This window comes from Orycteropus afer, unplaced genomic scaffold, assembly GCF_000298275.1.
Source record: "Orycteropus afer afer isolate SDZICR_OR568_19922 unplaced genomic scaffold, OryAfe1.0 scaffold00085, whole genome shotgun sequence".
Lineage (NCBI taxonomy): Eukaryota > Metazoa > Chordata > Mammalia > Tubulidentata > Orycteropodidae > Orycteropus > Orycteropus afer.
Window position 1 is genome coordinate 5,101,421 of NW_006921672.1, and position 19,261 is coordinate 5,120,681.

General features: G+C 40.9%; 1 protein-coding gene across 1 annotated transcript in view; it reads right to left on the reverse strand.

The window, feature by feature from the left end:
• The window catches only part of B4GALNT2 (beta-1,4-N-acetyl-galactosaminyltransferase 2), a 50,678-nt gene extending 32,224 nt beyond the window's left edge, over positions 1–18,454 (reverse strand). Inside the window, exons 1-3 of the mRNA XM_007942176.2 lie at positions 18,444–18,454; positions 17,659–17,853; positions 16,955–17,092 (exon numbers count right to left, since the gene is read on the reverse strand). Coding sequence (XP_007940367.1) covers positions 16,955–17,092; positions 17,659–17,853; positions 18,444–18,454 — 344 coding nt within the window. The remainder of the gene's footprint in view (positions 1–16,954; positions 17,093–17,658; positions 17,854–18,443) is intronic.
• Between the last annotated feature and the right edge of the window lie 807 nt (positions 18,455–19,261).

A 19,261-nucleotide genomic window follows, 5' to 3' on the forward strand; every position in this document is an offset into this window, starting at 1 on the left:
TTTAAGTTTCCAAGATTTTGCTGTTATACACAGTGCTGCCACGAGCATCCTTAAACATATTTCTTGTGTACAGGTGCCACTGTATCAGCAGGGTATATTCTTAGAAATAAAAATATTTGGTTAAATTATATGTACTTTCAAATTTTAATGCATATTTCCAAATTATACCAATTTACATTCGTAACAACAGTGAATGCCATGTTTGTTTCTGTTTTACTCCACACTTTCCAACATAGTCTATCATGGGTTTGTTTTTTCTTTAAAGTAGGGATTCTTAAATGGCTTGGGCTTTATGTGAATGCAAGTGTCTTTTTCCAAGGAGAAAATCCACAGCTTTCAGCAAATTCTAAATGGGACCTGGGATCCCAGAAAAGTTAAACACCTTTTCCTTGACATTCAAGGCACTCACCTCTGCTGACTCCTCTTCACGTGAGCTTTAGACAGCTGTTTTCCTCAGTCCTTATTGTGCTTTTTCTGGGCCTTCATCAGATTTTCCTCCCAAGAAAGCTGTTGTAACCTCTTAAAACCAGTTGCCCTCAAGTTGACTGAGACTCGTGTGTCAGAATTGAACTGGGTGCAATAGGGTTTTCCATGGCTGTTTTTCTGGAAGTAGATTGCCAGGAATTTCTTTCCAGGTACCTTTGAGTGGTGTTCTGGTTACCTAGTGCTGCTCTGACAAGAATATACCACCAATGGGATGGCCTTAACCTTAACAAACAGGAGTTTATTCTTACAATTTAGAGGCTTTAAGTCCAAGTTCAAGTGCCAGGCTCTAGGGGCTGGGTGAAAGCCCCTCAGCGTTGAGGTCCAGCTCTGCCTCCTGCTCCTGGCCCACTGGAACTAGAGGCATTTCTTCATTCAGACAGCTGCTGGCTGCTAAGGCTGAGAAGCCCCAAGGTTGACAAATAAAAGGCACTGTCCCGATGTTACCAATCCACATGGCAGGCCATTAACTTAAGTCCATTGTAAATCTCAAGGTCGGCAGAGCACAGCAGGCTGCTGAACAACGACACAGCTACAGGCAGGGTCCAAGTGTGCCATAGGCTAGATACCATGCCCAAGGCTTCTCCTTACATACAGGAAGCAGACCATATCCCAAAGGCAGCTACTCAGCTGCTTGTGGTACTCCCACCAAGGAGTTGATTGCCAGTCTCATCATGGGGAATAACTGCCACCAACTGCCCAGGTACTCAACCAGGTCCAGCCAAGCTGACACATAAACATAACCACCACAAGTGGACTTGGCTCTTCAACCTATAAACAGCTATTCTATTTTAACACAAAGGTAGAATACACTCTTTCTGTGTCTTGGAGCTCTGGTGGCATAGTACCTAAGTCATTTGACTGCTAACCAGAAGGCTGGCGGGTCAAACCCACCAGCCACTCCTCGAAAGGAAGGTTGGACAATCTACTTTGATAGTGATACCAACTTAGAAACCCAAGGAGGGGTCGTTGTGAGTCAGGACTGAGTTTGATTTTTGGTTTTTAGTGCTTTCTAGAGCTCTTTCCTAATAAGTGTTTTTAGATCACCTGATTATTTTAATAACTGAAGTTTTGTTTTGCACAATGCCCTCTTCCCTCAGGAAGTTTGCGACATCCAGAACTCCACCTAGAGTCAGACCCATTACTCATTCCTTTACTGATGACCAGGCCTTGTGCTAAACTGGGGACCCAAAGCTAAATAAGGCCTCATTCCTGGTGGAGAACTCAGATCCAGGCCCAGACCCCAATAATTAGAATAATAAGTCATGTGTTCAGTAACTAAGGTGAAAATGCCTGCTTGCTGAGGCCTGGCTGTAAATGTCACTACAGTGCTATGAATTGCTTACTATGGCTCTTCTAGCCATCATCCTGTATTTTGTGATGTATTATAAATCCTAGTCTCTATGCTTTGGTGGCATAGTGCCTAAGGCATTTGACTACTAACCAGAAGGCTGGCAATTCAAACCCACCAGCCTCTCCTGGGAAGGAAGATTGGGTAATCTACTTCCATAGAGACACTGAAACCAAGTAAAGTCAAAATTATTTTCCCCACCCTGGTGAAAACAGATAGGACCTGGATGGGAATAGATAAGTAATTACCCTCAACTATTTCCCCACCCCATTGGAGACAGATGAGTAAACACAATAAGCTCAGTTCTTTAAGAACTGAATGGAACAAAAAACATTCTTTCCTGCTATTTCCTTAGGCACAGGTGATAAACACATTAATGTGTCTTAGAAAACAACTTGAAAATTAACTCTGGCCCCCAGATATGTGCAGTGGGACAGAGAGGAACAAAGTTACTGGGAACTAACACTCTCCCCTCTGCCTAAGCCCCGATCAGCTGATGACAGAAAGCCAGCGTGACTCATCCGGTACACAAGCGCACTGGATCAAAACACTACTGTCCCTTTAAACTGAGGCGAAGGAAATTTCAGCCAATCATCAACCATCTCACACCCAAATTCCTGAAATTTTTATGAATATGCATAACCCTTTCTTCTGAAACCTACAAAACTGTAATTCGATGGAGTTTTAGGGAGTCAGATCTGGGTATGAGTACCCCTGCCTCTTTGCATTGCCACTTTGCAATAAGTAATTTTCTCTCCTCTTAATCACTCGGCATGTAAACTGTTTTGGCCTGACTGCGCACCAGGCAGGGACCCGCGTTTGGTCCTATTTCAACACTGTCTTGGAATCCCAAGGAGGGGTCAGTATGAGTGGTAATCAACTCAACAGCAGTTCAGTTTGGTTTTCTTTGGTTTATGCCTATTTAGGGTGGGATGTATCTTGAGTCCTGCCTTGCTGGAGGGTTTGACTCAAGTCACCACCCTTAGGTTCCGTGAAGGTATATATAAGACTGTTCTGGGAAAGTTTGTGCTCTTACTCTGGTTCTGCATTTGGTCCATCATCATCTCACCCCTGGACTTGAGACAGCAGCCATTATATGACCGCCAACTTGGGCAGAGGAGGAGAAGTTGATGTCAGAGATGATGGATATGATATGGAGAATGTCATGTGGAGAATGGGCACTAGCCTCTGTGGAGAGGAAATGCCAATCATATCCTCTTCATTATACTGTAAGTTCATTGGGAACAAGACCTCTGTATTAAACATAGCTTTGCACAAAACAGGTAGTCACTGTGTTTCAGCAGCTAAATGGGAACACTTTGAAGCACTAGGAGGGAGCTAAACCTCTCCCTGCCCAGCCACTTTCTCACTGACATGAGACCCAGTTCACATCAATCATTACCATTGGGTTGTGTTTGGTTTTGTTCAGACCTGTTTGGCAAGGTATAATCCCAAGAGAGCTGGTCATTTCCACAGGTACAGGAGAGTACAGGTGGGGACTGACCAGAACCACCTCTAGGTCCTTAGCCCTGCCTGTGTGGAATCAATTCTAGGTCCGACTTGACAGTACATAACACCATCAACAACAAGGCTAGATTGGGAAAGAAACTGAGACAAGGTAAAAGGTCGAATAAAGACTTAAAATATTTAAATGAACTTTGTTTCAACAATAATTATGTTTGTCATAGAAAAAGATAGAATCCTCCCAAATTCATTTTATGAAGCAAGGATAACTTTGATATCAAAACAAAGGAAAGACATCACTAAAAGGAAAACTATAGACCAATATCTCTCATGAATATAGATGCAAAAATCTTCAACAAAATCCTAGCTAATAGATTCTAACAACATATCAAGAAAATAATACATTATGACCAAGTGGGGTTCATATCAGGCATGCAAGGATGGTTCAACATTAGAAAAACAATTAATGTCATCCATCACATAAATAAAACAAAGGAAAATAACCACATAATCATAACAATTGAAGCAGAAAAGGCATTGGAAAAAATCCAACACCCATTCCTTATAAACTCTCAGCAAAATAGGAATAGAAGAGACATTCCTCAACATAATAAAGGGCAGATATGCAAAACCAACAGCCAACATTAGTCTCAATGGAGAGGGACTGAAACTATTCCCTTTGCAAACAGTAACCAGACAAGGATACCTTCTATCACCATTTCTATTCAACATTGTATTGGAAGTCCTAGCCAGGGCAATAAGGCAAGAAAGGGAAATCAAAGGCATCCAAATAGGTAAGGAAGAAGTAAAACTATTCCTATTTGCTAGTAATATGATCCTATACCTAGAAAACCCAAAAGACTCAGTAAAAAACTAATTACTGGAACTAATTGAGAGATTTAGCATCGTGGCAGGATAGAAGATCAACACAGAAAAATCAGTCAGATTCCTCTACACCAGCAAAGAGATTGCTGAATAAGAAATAAGGAAATCAATACCATTTATAATAGCTACCAAAAAAAAAAAAACAAAAAACACTTGGGACTAAATCTTACCAGGGACACAAAAGACCTGTACAAAGAAAACTACAAAAGACTACTTCAAGAAACCATAAGAGATCTCCATGAATGGAAGAACATACCATGCTCATGGATAGGAAGATTGAACATTGTGAAAATGTCAATTCTACTCAAAGCAATCTATACATTCAATGCAATCCCAATCCAGATCCCATCAACATAAAGATATGGAAAAACCAATTACTAACTTTATATGGAAAGGAAAGAGACTTGGGATAAGCAAAGCACTATTGAAGAAGAAGAACAAAGTAGGAAGTCTCACACTCCCGGATCTTAAAACCTACCATACAGCCAAGTAGTTAAAACTGCCTGGTCTTGGTACAATGACAGGCACATAGACCAATGGAATAGAATTGGAAACCCCAAAATAGATCCATCAACTTATGGTCAGCTGCTCTTTGACAAAAGGCCAAAATTCATTAAATGGGTAAGAGATTGTCTGTTTAACAAATGGTGCCGGAAAAACTGAATATCCATTTACAGAAAAATGAAACAAAATCTGTACCTTACACTATACACAAAAACTAACTCCAGATGGATCAAAGACTTAAACGTGAAACCTAAAACTATAAAGTTCCTCAAGGAAAAACTAAGGGCAAATTTAGGGGCCCTAATTTATGGCATAAATAGACTATCAAGCATAACCCAAAATGCACAAACAGCAGAAGAGAAACTAGATGAATGGGACCTTCTAAAAATTAAATTTTTATGTGCTTCCAAAGACTTCTCCAAAAGAGTCAAAAGAGAACCTATAGATTGGGAAAATATATTCTGTAATGACATATATGAAAAAGGACTTATCTCTAGAATTTATAGAAAACTCTAACACCTCAACAACAAAAAAAAACAAATAATCCAATTAAAAAATGGGCAGAAGACATGAACAGACACTTCACCAAAGACGATATTCAGGTGGCCAACAAACATATGAAAAAATGTTCATGATCATTAGCCATTAGAGAGATGCAAATCAAAACAACAATGAGATACCATCTGGCCCCAGCACTAGTAGCAAAGTTCAGCAAGACAGAAAATAGCAAATGCTGGCGAGGATGTGGAGACATTGGGACTCTCATACACTGCTGGTGGGACTCTAATACAACCACTGTGGAAAGCAGTATGGAGATTCCTTTTAAAGTTGGAATTAGATATGCCATTTGACCCAGCAATTGCATTACTGGGTTTATAGCCTAAAGAAGTAAGAGCCAGGACAAGAACAAATATATGCATGCCCGTGTTCATCACAGCACTATTTACAATAGCAAAAAGATGGAAACAACCTAGGTGCCCATCAACAGAAGAATGGATAACCACTATGGCACATACACAATGGAATACTATGCAACCCTAAAGAATAACGTAGAATCTGAAAAACACGCATAACATGCATGAACTTGGAGAACGTTATGCTGAGTGAAATAAGTCAATCACAGAAGGACAAATATTGTATTAGTCTTTTATTGTGAAAAGTCAAGGGAAGGTTTATATATGGAAGGAAATTTTCTTTATTAATTACCAAGGGTCGGAGGGGAGGGGAGGGAACACTGTTAGATAGGTAGAGACAAGTATTGATTTGGGTGAAGAGAAGGGCATTTTACTAAATGTGAGTGAGTGATCAACATGGTGGTATTGAGGAAGAGGAAGATGTAGAGAGGTACCTAGGAGGTACAGACAACAAAGATAAACTCTTTTGCACATACAGTACTGCGTTGTCAGTGAAGGCAAACATTGATATCTATGGGTAGATAGATGGGTGGACAAGCTGAACTATTAGGTATGTCTATGCAGGGGGGATAGTGCCCATGACCATGTATAGGGTTGGCAGACAATGTTTTTACAAGTGTATTTGTACATTCTGTAAGAATTCCTAGGTATATAGTAGAGCTGACAAGGGATAAGATTGTAGTCACTTCTTGGCCACAACCAGCTACCCAGAGGGAGCAAACAGCTGGACCTGTGGGCTCGGGACCATAGTCGCAGGGAACATCAAGCTCAATTGGCATAACATAATACACAAAAACATTGTTTCACATCCTACTTTGGCAAGTAGTGACCAAGATCTTAAAAGCTTGCAAGCAGCCATCTCTCCTCATCCAGAACAAAGATTAATGAAGAAAACCAAAGATGCATGGAAACAATTAGTCTAAGCAACTGATACACTATGCAATCCTCCACCTGTACAATTAAGAGACCAGAAGAACTAGATGGTGCCTGACTACAACTGTCAACCACTCAGAGGGGGCTCTATGTAGGAGATCCTGGATGGAGTGGGAGAACAGTGTGGAACAAAAGTCAAGAGCATTAAAAAAAAAAAAAAAAAAAGACTAGGTTTGCTGGTCTGATAGAGCCTGGTGGGACCACTGAGACTATGGTCCCTAGCAGCCCTTGAGGTCTGGAATTGAACCCACTCCTGTGGCTTCCAGCCAAACAAAAGACAGGCATATGAGCTGAATATTCACATTAGGTAGATACATTCTTTGGAGAGATCAATCATGGGAGAATAGAAGGGTTGTGTATGCACAGGGAGACAGCTCAGGGGGCAGGAGTGCATGAGAGGAAAGGACACAGGGAAGAGGTAACTATGGGGAGGAAGTGAGAAGAGAGCTGTTGCATTGTGGGAAATTGCAGTCAATGTCATGGGACAAAGTGTATGTGAGCTGCTGTATGGAAAACAAATTTGCTCTGTAAACTTTCACCCAAATCACAATAAAAATTTTAAAAAAATTTGTGTTTGTGGTATAAAGACTTAAAAATAATTTAAAAATCTTTAGGCCATTTATGCTATTAAATTGAATTAATGGATATTCGTTGTATTTTAGTTTATATATATTTTGCTTTTTATGTCTCATAGAAAGAATATATATATTTGGGTCTGCTAATAAATGTGTTCACTTGGCACTTAAAAGGTTATACTATAAGAACATGTGACAAAGTGTAAGTTAAAAATTTTTTTTAAAGGGGGAATTCTATTTGATATGGTCTAAGTTTTTATCTGTCATGTCTAAAGTTTGATGGGTTAATTTGATATTTTGAAGAGCTTTAATAACCAGGGTATGTAAACATTGGATTTCTCACTGTTAAAATAACTAATTTTCTTTAATTACTTGACTGAAGACTAACTTTATCTTCTGTGTAATCTTCTTGGAAGGCAAGGGTTCAGTGTCTCATTAGAATAAACCGAGTTTGTACTGACTTTGATGTCCTTGACTAAGAAAACCAAGCCTCATGGCCTTTGAAAAAACTAAGATTTTTACCTTTAACATCTTCTGTTGTTATTTTGGTTGAATAGCTAAGTAAGGACTGATTCTTGGTAACCTGTGATAAACTCCTGACAACTGAAACATCATGAAAAGCTACAAAAGAGCTGTTCCTGCTCTGTAAGGGGAAAGTGCTAGAAAAAAATAAAACATATGTGATGTATGGTAAGTTACAGAAAACGTGTTGTCAAATAAGGAGAAATGCCTAATTTTCTTCGGGTTAAAAATGTATGTTTCAGTGTCTCCTCTTATGTGCTGCCTGATATGAGACAATGAAAGTATAATGTTATCAGTCATAATTTTATTTTTTTTAATTGCTAACTTGATTACAATTTTATTTAATTTAAATTCAGCATCATGGGTTTCAACTGAGGCTTTACTCCACTTACCTATAGAGTTTTATTAATATTCAGACATTTAGAAACCTGATTATATTGGTATATTCTTGGTATAACCTAACGATATGCTTTATGTTTATATTATGTTCAAGAATTATTATATGTTATATATAGGATTCCTTTTTTTTTTTAAATTTTTTTGTGATTTGGGTGAAAGTTTACAGAGTAAATTCATTTTCCACACAGTTCATACACAGTTCGTCTCATGACATTGACTGAAATTACCCACAGTACTAGGGTTCTTTTCTCACTAAGGATGATGGTCATCCATTTTCATAAATTTTATGTAATAGTTACTCTTCTTTTTATTTTCTTTGAAAATAGGGTTAATCGTTATGTTTAGAAATAAAACCAAACTCATTGCCTTCGAGTAGGATCCAACTCATAGCGACCCCTCTTTGGGTTTCCCAGACGGTATCACTACTGAAGTAGATTCCCCATCTTCCTTCCCAGGAGTGGCTGGTGGTTTGAACCGCCAGCCTTCTGGTTAGCAGTCAAGTGCCTTAGGCACTACACCACCAGAGCTCCTATATTTAGAGATATTTTTGTCTAAAGTTGTTTTTAATTGACTTTATTGTGTTTTGCATTATTTTGTAATGAATCCTAATCAGATTGTTTCATTAGTAGTAATAAATTAACCATGGCCATTCTTAAGTTGTATCATCTAGAGATAATTTGTACTCTGCTGACTCCCTGAAAGCGCATGGCCAGAGTCCACAAAACATGGCCTATATCAGACTTAGGAAAACCAAAACCAAACCGAACTCACTGCCACCAGTCGGATCCGACTCATAGTGACCCCTCCTTGAGTTTCCGAGGCGGTATCACTACAGAAGTAGATTGCCCAACCGTCCTTCCGAGGAGTGGCTGGTGGGTTTGAACCACCAGCCTTCTTTCTGGTTAGCAGTCAAATGCTTTAGGCACTATGCCACCAGAGCTCCTCAGACTTATGAAAAGGGCTGTGATATTTTGAACATAGATACCACCGCACTGAATCAAGATTTCCAGGACTTTTGCATGGAAGGAAGCTGACGGCTTCACAGACAGCTGCGGAGGCATAATCTCACGGAACAGAAATTAGTTACATAGCTCTGTGTAGTAGAAAATTATTATGAATTTGATGTGGGGGATATTGTTGATGCTTTGATGTTCTATTTTCTGGATAGAAGAAACCATTTTCTCCGTTCTCCTAAACTATCTAACTAGTGGGCTTGTTTTTTACCAGCAGATTAAACTGGTTCTTGTTATGCTTTTCCTATATATAATATGTATATTATATATATAATCAATTAATCAAAAGGGAAAATAAGAAACATGAGAGAAACATAAAATTAAGATCAGAAAAGAAACTTAAAGGGTTTCCAAGGCTGGAATCTTTACCAAAGCAGACTGCCACCTCTTTCTTCTGCAGAGTAGCTGGTGGTTAAAGCAGATGAGCGCTTTAACCACTGTGCCACTAGGGTTCCTTACTTTATAGTCAGCATACTGCTAATTGTTACTGAAATAGCTAATTCTTGCATTAAAAGGAAATAATCAGATTTTAAATGGTTTTAGATATATTTGAATTTGAAATTTTCATTGATAAACTTCTAAGCTGTAAAGAGCATAATCTTGTTTTTTTTTTTTTTTATTATTAGGATTTGGGTGAAGATTTACAGAGTAAATTCACTTTTCATACAGCAGTTCACATATACTTTGTCTCATGTCATTGACCAAAATTTACAATGCAGCAGCTCCCCTCCCACTTCCTCCCCATAGTTACCTCCTCCCAGTGTCCATCCCTTCATACAAAGAGCATAATCTTAAAAGTATCTGAAATTCAAGCTGTGACTTTACAAAACAGACTATCATTAGATTTCCTGTTAGACTCCCAAGGAGGTATTTGTGCCTTAATAGGTGAATGATGTTGTGTATTAATAACACACAGTCTGACGCTTTTCAGAATAGCTGCTGCTGAGGCTTATGTATAACCAAACACGTCATGGGATTTGTTTTCTTGGCACAGAGGCTTAGGGCCATGGTTTGGTCTGTCTTTTGTTAATTGGCTTAATATTGTTCTACTAGGAAGTAAGGTCCATGAAGAGGAGGAGGAAGAAAAGCAGCATATTATTCGGTAACTTTTAAGGTCAGGCTCTGTTAGACATTATTATTTGGTCTCCCACAAGCCCATTAGAGTAGGCATTATTCTTATTATTCATGCTTTTCAGGTAGGAAACTAAGACCCAGAGACTAAGCGATAGCTTGTTAGTGGCAGATGCAGAATTCAAATTCAGATATCTTTGAGGGCAAAGTCTATGCTCTTCCTACTTTGCTATGTTTATCACGGTGGTATTCTAAGCACTGTTGTTGTTGTTATGTGCTGTGGAGTCAGCCCCGACTCATAGTGACCCCTCCTTGGGTTTCCAAGGCAGTATCACTACAGAAGTAGGATTGCCCAATCTTCCTTCCAGGGAGTGGCTGGTGGGTTTGAACCACCTTCTGGTTAGCAGTCAAGTGCCTTAGGCACTATGCTACCAGAGCTCCTATTCTAAGCACTACTGGAGACATTTTCCCTGCCCTCAGGGTACACAAGGACCTCTGGTGGCATAGTGACTGCTAACCAGAAGGCTGGCAGTTCAAACCCACCAGCCACTCCTCGGAAGGAAGGTTGGGCAATCTACTGCTGTAGTGATACCACCTCAGAAACCCAAGGAAGGGGTTGCTATGAGTCTGGTCCAACTGGATGGCAGTGAGTTTGTTTCTCAGGGGACACATGCTCCAACTGGAGGATGGGGGACATAATTTTGCACAGAAAATTATTACTCCAACAAGATGATGTTCTATTATACTGTATGAGAAGTGCATATAACTGGGTGGCAACAGTGGGTGCTCTAGGGATTTAAAGGAAGAAGAAAGATCTGTTTACTGGATCCAAGAGATCCCTTCCAGAAATATTATTTAAGAATGGAAACCACATTTTTTTAAGTAACAAAATTTTACCAGTGTTCCTCCCTGGAGAATAGGATTGTGGGTATATTATTTTTACAGAACAAACAAAAAAAGGTCTGTTTAAAAATCCACTTTTTTTTTGGATTGTTTTCCTTTTGTTAAAAATTATAACTGAATTAAAATTCTCCGGAAAAAAAAAAAAAGAAGAAAAGAAAAAGAAAATACCATGGCTTGAGTCAGGCATAACTTAGTCCTTAAAGTGACATCTTTGCTTAGTAAAACCATTTTGCCTGAGGCATTGGGCTCTTTTGAAGAATTATCTATGTGCCATCAGTTTCCAGAAGAAACTCCAGGGTCTGACTGGTAGCTGTGTTTTACAGTAAGTTGTTATTAAATAAACGCTGTTTTGGTCCTTTTCTAGGCCATGTTGATAAGCGGGCTCAAGAATTGTTGGAAGTTCCTCTAGATGGTGCCTGGCTACCGCTATCAACCACTAGTAAAGGAATCAGTGCAGGAGATTCTGGACAAAGTGTGAGAACAATGTGGAACAAAACTCAAAATCATAAACAAGACCAGGTTTGCTGGTCTGATAGACCCCTGAGACTATGGCCCTTAGTTACCCTTCAGCTCTGGAACTGAACTCCTGTGGCTTCCAGCCAAACAATAGACAGGCATATGAGGTGAACATCTACATCAGGTAGATACACTCCTTAGAATGATAGGAGAACAGAAGGGCAGTACTTGCACAAGGAGCTAGCTCAGGAGGCAGGAATGCATAGGAAAGAAGGACACAGGGAAGAGATAACTACAGGGAGGAAGTGGGAAGAAAGCTGTTACATTGTGGAGAAGTGCAATCAATATCATGAAACAAAATGTGTATGAACTGCTGTATAGAAAATGAATATGCTCTGTAAACTTTCACCCAAATCACAATAAAAAAAAAAAAAAATTTTTAGATTCTTTCATCTTTGATACACCTGAATCTCTACTCAGAAGTACTGCTTACTTTTCAAATCATATATTAAGTAAACTTCAATTTATATTATTAACTTAATATGATTTTTAGTTTAACAATACTGATGATAAATATTTACCATGACAACCTTAAATCTGGTACAGTTTTAAGCCCTAACAATTTGTCAATTTATTATATCCTCACAACAACTCTAGGAGTTAGATACTATTCTCTCATTTTACAAAGTGGGAAACTGAGGTACAGAGAGGTGAGACAGCTTGTCTATGGTTACATAGCTAAGAGGTGGAGGATGCAGGAACCAAATGCAGTGGGTGAATTGGCAGCACTGATAACTACTGAGCCGTAGTGCTTCCCACACAACTAGGACATGGTGGAGCCAGGGTTCAAGGCTGTGCCAGAATCCCCTGTGGATTCCACTGGTGCTCCAGCTCTCAACACTCACTTCCTTTTGGTATCTTCATTTCTTTTTTGGGAAACTTCCATTCGTATATAGTTTGAGGGGTAGTAACTGACTCTCAAAGTCAAACTTGGAGGGACTCGTCTCACACTCTTCCTGCCTAAATTCTTGACTTAGGCTGAGTACCCTGAACCTTAAGGTGGTGATCTGGAGATAGCTTGCATAGCCTGCTCAGCCCTTCAGTGCTCCCTGACTATTCTACCACCTAAGGATCTAGTGAGGCCCTAACAACATCTTTCTAATAATTTCCCTTTTGATATAAGCAACCAAAATCAGTTTTTGCTACATCCTACCAATAATCTGGGAGCTCTGGTAGCGTAGTGCCTAAGGCACTTGACTGCTAACCAGTAGGCTGGCAGTTCAAACCCACCAGCCACTCCCGGGAAGGAAGATGGGGCAATCTACTTTAGTAGTGATACTGCCTCAGAAACCCAAGGAGAGGTCGCTACGAGTCAGGTCCAACTTGACGGAACATAACAACAACAACAACCAACAATCTGGTTGATAAATCCCGAGCATTTAATTCCAGTATTGCATATGGCAGTGGAATGATATGTTCTCAACAGATAAATGAGTAGTGTGACTAGGTGATGACTTTGAACTCCCCTGACAATGAGGGCCTGACTACGTTGAGGCAGTGCCACCACCACAATGATACAAACAATCTTCATTCCCTTTTCCTTTTTTAGAATGAAATGTTTTACATATGCTAAGTATTATAATCTTCATTTCTAAGGACTTTTCCCAAATTTTGTACCCTTGGTATATTCCCAGGAGCCCTGGTGGTATAACAGTTAAGCTCTCAGCTGGGAACCAAAAGGTTGGCGGTTCAAACCAGGGCTTGGAGCTGGTTCAAAACAGTTCAGTCATGGCCAGCAGAGCATTCATGCTGCATAGCAACCAAATCTCTTCCATGTCAGATTTTGACGCAAGTAGGAAACAGGCAGGAGTGCCCCATGCAAAGACAGATTGGCACAGTAGCCACAACGTGGACTTCATCTCACTGAGGACCACCCTTGCCCTCAGTGGCCCTCTACTGTACCGCACATGATGTCCGCCTCTAGCAATTGATCCTCTCAGTGAGATTATAGAATAATAGAACAGATAAGAAAAATAGAGACAGAACCATCTCTCAGTGTGATAAGCTATCACACCAAGAAGTACCTTATGCTGTGGTTCTGTGCTCCCATAACCCCTTCTGTCTGCCTCTTTCAGGACAGTTCCCACTGTTTGCCTGTTTTCTTTTTGCCACTGTGATAGTTGGAGCTGTGTGTCAACTTGGCTGGACCACAATTCTGTGTGGCTTAAGCAGTTCTGATGTGGTTATTCCCATGATGGGATCAGATGAATATGTTTTGAGCAGCCAATCTGTTGAAAGGGAGTTTCCCTAGGGTGTGGCCTGCTTCCAGTATATTAATGGACATCCTGGGAAAAGAGACACTCTTCTGTGGATTAGGATTCTGTTGTGCTGCTTACAACTGCCTGTGAGCGAACAATCCACCATTCAGCCTGGAGATCTTGGATTCGTCATTCATTGGAGTCAACAGCCAGTATACTGCCTGCCAACCTTGAGTTCCTCAGCCCGTGCAGCTGCGTGAATCGGGAAAAGCCTCCAGCTTGACGTTTGATCCAAGAACTTTGGACTTGCCAGCTTGTATAAGTGTGTGAGCCATTTTCCTAAGATAAATTTCTCTCTCTCTGTATATATATAAGCTTTACTGGTTTTGTTTCTCTAGAGAACCCAGTCTAACACAGCCACTATTTTGTAAGGTCCCTTGAATTCTCTGTCTGCCTCTTTCAGGACAGTTCCTACTGTTTGCCTGTTTTCTCTTTGTCACTATTTTCTGAGGTGCCTCAAGTTGGAGACTTGAAGTGCCTGCAACAGTGCCTGACACAGGGTAGAGTGCAATGAAGGTCTGTATCACAAGTGAACGACGTGAGGAGAAGCACAGGTGTAAAAGCGGCACGGGGCAGCATCTGATCTCCTCTAATTTCACAAGGCGGAAGGAGGATCCAGAGCAACATTAACAGCTCAAGACTGATTTCTGTGAGGCCGAGGTCAGACATGTTGCCACCCTCCAACCTTTTTACCAATCCTGGCACCAACCATTTCCCTCCCACAGCACTTTCTGCTTCTCTGCTAGGTCTAATAATCCATTTCAATGGCCACACAGAGCTCACACACAATACTCACAATTATAGGGTTTATTAGGGAAATAACAGGTTGCAATTCAATATCAGGAGCAACTCAGGATATAGTTCTTCAATTAATATAGCCTCTTCTCAGCTGTGCCACAGGCATGCTTCTCTCTGGCCTTGGCCTCGGCCTCTCAGCCCTGTGGCTTCTTGGCCTCTGCCCTGCTCAGGCAAGTGTTACAACGCCCTTTTAGCTCTGCTGATAGGTGCCCAAAGAGACACCCCACGCTACCAGCAAGCCTGAAGGCACTCAGCTTTCTCACCCCATGGGCCAGGAAGCCCACAACTCTGACTCGTGCCAGGATCTGCTGCTGTGGTTTCTCGACTACAGTTTCTCTGTGGCTGCTTCTCATCTCAGTACAGGGAACTCAGGTCTGAGGAGGTGCTGCACTCCTGACCCTTCTTTCTTGATGGGAGTGAGATCTCCCTTTTCCACCTCTGGGATGGCTCGTTTTAAGCCTCACCCAAAACCAAACCAAACCCACTGCCGTCAAGTCAGTTCTGACTCATAGCAACACCCCCATTGGGTTTCCAAGGCAGTAAATCTTTATGGAAGTAGATTGCCCCATCTTCCTTCTTTGGAGTGACTGATGGGTTGAACTGCCAACCTTCTGGTTAGTAGTCAAATTCCTTAGACACCGCACCATCAGAGCTCCTTCATTTTAAGCCTAGCAGATGGCAAAAACGACCAATCCCCATGTCCGGGTTCCATACACCTTATTTACATGGTCCCACTCACACAAGGGTGCCATGTACCTAATTTACATTTTCCCCCATGTTTTTGAGATTGAATAAGTAACGTTAATGTATTCAAACTAATTAACAGACTTAAGAAGATCTGAACACTGCCGAGCTATACCATATCATAAATTATTTAAACATCATAAAGTTTTCTTTCTATATTCCCATATTATAAATTCTAAAAGCTGTCACATTCCCTCCCAATTTTTTTATGAAGTTGACATTCTTTTGCTAACATTACACTATGTATCAGTAGAGAATTAACGGCTCTTTTAGTAGACAGTCCTGAGAAATCTGGCTCATTCTAGGGTGGGAATAAACATGGATCTCATCCACAAAGGTGTATTTCAAATGGTTTAAAGGCAGGATTGATATTCAAAATATCAGCAACACATATAGCCAGCCCAGCATCAACCAGTCACAGCAAGTGTTCGACCACTCAGAACAGACACCACCCTTATTTACTTTATTGAGAAGCTAGCCAATCCCCTTGCTGGGCAACAAGTACCTCACATTTGCATGGTACCACCCAATCATCTGATTAGAGTCACAAAGACCATGGCTAGAAGAGCCATATTAAGTAATTCACTGCATTGCAATAGGGGCCCCATTTACTAGGAATATGGCTTCAGTCTCTGTCCTGGGCAAAATGGGGACTAGAGGGAAAGGAGTCATAAGTGTCTCTACCAGGGAAGGATTCTGATGTGCAAGGAGCTAGGGGTTGTGATAAAGGAAGAAGGAATAGGGAAGTAGGAAGAAGGCTGAGAGACAGAGAAGTTGAGATGGGAAAGGGCAGGGGAGGAATAAGAGGGCATGAGGCTGGTGACTGTTGGTCGGAGGGAATGGTCTGGAGGGAGCTGGGCAGAAGGAATTCTAAGAAGGAATTGATTCCACACAGGCAAGGCTAAGGACCTGGAAGTGGTTCTGGTCAGTCCTCACCTACACACTCCTACACCTGCGGAAATGACCAGCTATCTTGGGATTATACCTAGCCAAACAAGCCCGAACAAAACCACACACAACCCAATAGTAATGATTGATGTGAACTGGGTCTTATGCCAGGGAGGAAGTGGCCGGGCAGGGAAAGGCTCAGCTCCTACTTGTGCTTCATAATGTTCCCATTTAGCTGCTGAAGCACAGTGACTACCTGCTTTGTGCAAGGCATTGTGTGTTCGGTACAAAGATAATTTGGTGCAGATCCTGTTCCCAATGAGCTTAGGGTATACAGGAGAGTATATGATTGACACTTCCTCCCCACAGAGTCTAATGCCCATTCGCCACATGAGTTAATATATGAGAAGGGCTCAAAACTGTACCAGATTTGAAGCTGTCATAATAAATATTTATCATCAACATCCTCATGATTATCTCAAACATACTAGCAATTTTGACAATGACGCAGGACTGGACGATGTTTTGTTCTATTGTCCATAAAGTTGCCATGCATCAGAGTTAACTCTGTAGCAGTTAGCAAGAACAACATAAAGTTAAGTCCCTAGTACTGTACCTGGAACATGAGTTAATAGAAGTCTTTTTCTTTCCCTTAGGACACATACCCTCTGGACAGATCAGAGAGGGCTTTGCCTCTGCTTCAGGGCCCAGGAGCCCTCATGGTCTGCATTACCTTCTCTGAAAGTGTTCATATTCAGCCTGTCTTCTTGCTTTCACTGCTGGAAGGTCATTTGTGCCATAGGCATCCTGAAAGTTATAGCTTTCCTGTTGTCTGGTGGCTTCACATTTGCACTGGTTTTTTGGGAACAGCCTAATACACAAAGAAGAGGACTGTTAACACGGATTGGGTGGGCAGGCTGGCGGATAAGAGGGAACCTGGGGCCTAACCCTAAGTTTGTTTACATTGAGAACCTCTTTTCCCACACCCAGGCTATACTGATGGGGTTGAGACCCTGAAAAGCCAGCAGTGGTCCTTTCCAGAGTCACAGGGAGGCTTGAGATTAGAGGTAGGGAAGGGGATAGAGGTAGAAGATGGAGAGGTTGAATTATCCCTCACACTTCCTTAAATCTGATTGCTCATATGAATATCAGTGGCATCTCTGCCCCACCAGAGGGGTCAGAGAGGCAGACATTTTCCTGTAGTTTTGGTCAAATACACCCTCCAGAGTTTGAAGGGATTTCACTGGATGCTACTACAGAACCAGGTCTTTTCTGGTCCTCACAGTTTGGAATCACTCTAGCAAGCAGCACTGGTTCAAGATGGGAGGGAATCAACTATAATGGGCACAGTAGGACATAGTAAACCTTAGGAGCAACACAGATGATATCAGGCCAAGGCGGAAGCAGATGGAAGGGAGAGGACACTCAATATCTCACCAGATTCCGTCATAGGTAAAGAGGTCTTTGATACGCTCCTCAGGTAAGAGCTTCAGCATCTGTGCTATTGGAACTGCATGGGAGGGCTCCCGTGTGAGGCTAATGAACTCTGCATGAAGGAACATACTTCCAAAGAGAAATAAAATAATTCCAAGTCCAATGATAAAGAGGAATCTCTTGAGGAACCACAGAAATCTAGAGCAGTGGGAGACAAAAGAACAACTTACCTTAAGATCTTTTTTCTTGATTAGGTCAAATGACTTCATTTAATTATGTAATATATATAGGAATAGTAACTTGAGGGAAAATCTAAGTTAAACCTCTATCTTATACTATCTACCAATATAAACTTCTGGTAAATAGAAGAGTGAAATGTAAAGAATTAAGTTGTAATCAAGGGACTCAGAAAAACCAAAAGTAAAAGGATAGACTAAAATATCCCAAGAAAAGGAAAAAGTAAAAAAAAAAAGAGAAAGGTTCACAATATTAATGTCAATATAGTTCAAGGCAAGGCAAAAATAAATAAATATCAAATAGGACAAAAGGAGCACTTTGTCATGATCAAATACATGAGCCACAGAACAAGTATGCAAAACCCTAACCCAACCTACTGCCATGGAGTCAATTCTGACTCATAGTAACCCCCACTGGGTTTCCAAGGCTGTAAATCTTTACAGAAGTAGATTGTCTCATCTTCCTCCTGTGGAGCAGCTGGTGCGTTTGAACCACCTAGCTTTTGGTTAGCAGCCCAATGCCTTAACTACAGCACTACCAGAGCTTCTTACAAAATAGTCATAGTTACCATAAGTTTTATTCACTAAATAAAAGTATTAAAGTGTCCAAAGCAAAAAACTAGAAGGCAGTGAAAGGAGAAAGGACTAGAGATACAACAGTACTAAGAGATTCTAATAGGCCTCTTTCGGTCCTTGACAGATCTAGTCTCAAAATCATACAAAGCAGTAGGGCAACTAAATAATGTAATTCATATCTGTTAAAGACCTCAAGAATACTTACAAAAAACAGTCCAGGACTATCTCTACTATATATTTTTTACAACAATAGTAAAGAAAAGAGCATAGTAACAATGCAAGTAGGAAGCAGTGAATTAGGGGAAAAAAGAGAAAATGGAATAATTGATAAATCTAAGAGTTAACCAGGAGCTCTGGTAGCACACACAGTGGCTGAGGCACTTGACTGCTAACCAGAAGGCTGGCGGTTCAAACCCACCAGCCACTCCTCGGAAGGAAGGTTGGGCAATCTACTTCCGTAGTGATACTGCCTCGGAAACCCAAGGAGGGGTCACTATGAGTCGGGTCCAACTCGACGGCACATAACAACAACAAGAGTTAACCAAATAGACAATTTTTGTCACTGAATTGACAACTTGTGTTATTATTTGCCTGTTCTATAATCTCCCCTCTCTGAAAATTTTCTTCCTGACCACACAGAGGTGGCACCAAGTAGCCTAGTTTGTATTACATGAAACTCCCTGGCCGTAGTTGATTGGATCAATGGTGAACATAATGTCCAAGCTGGACCAATCAGTCAGAATTTCTTTCCCAGGAATTGGGAATCAGAGATAGCAATCAGTTATCAGATATTT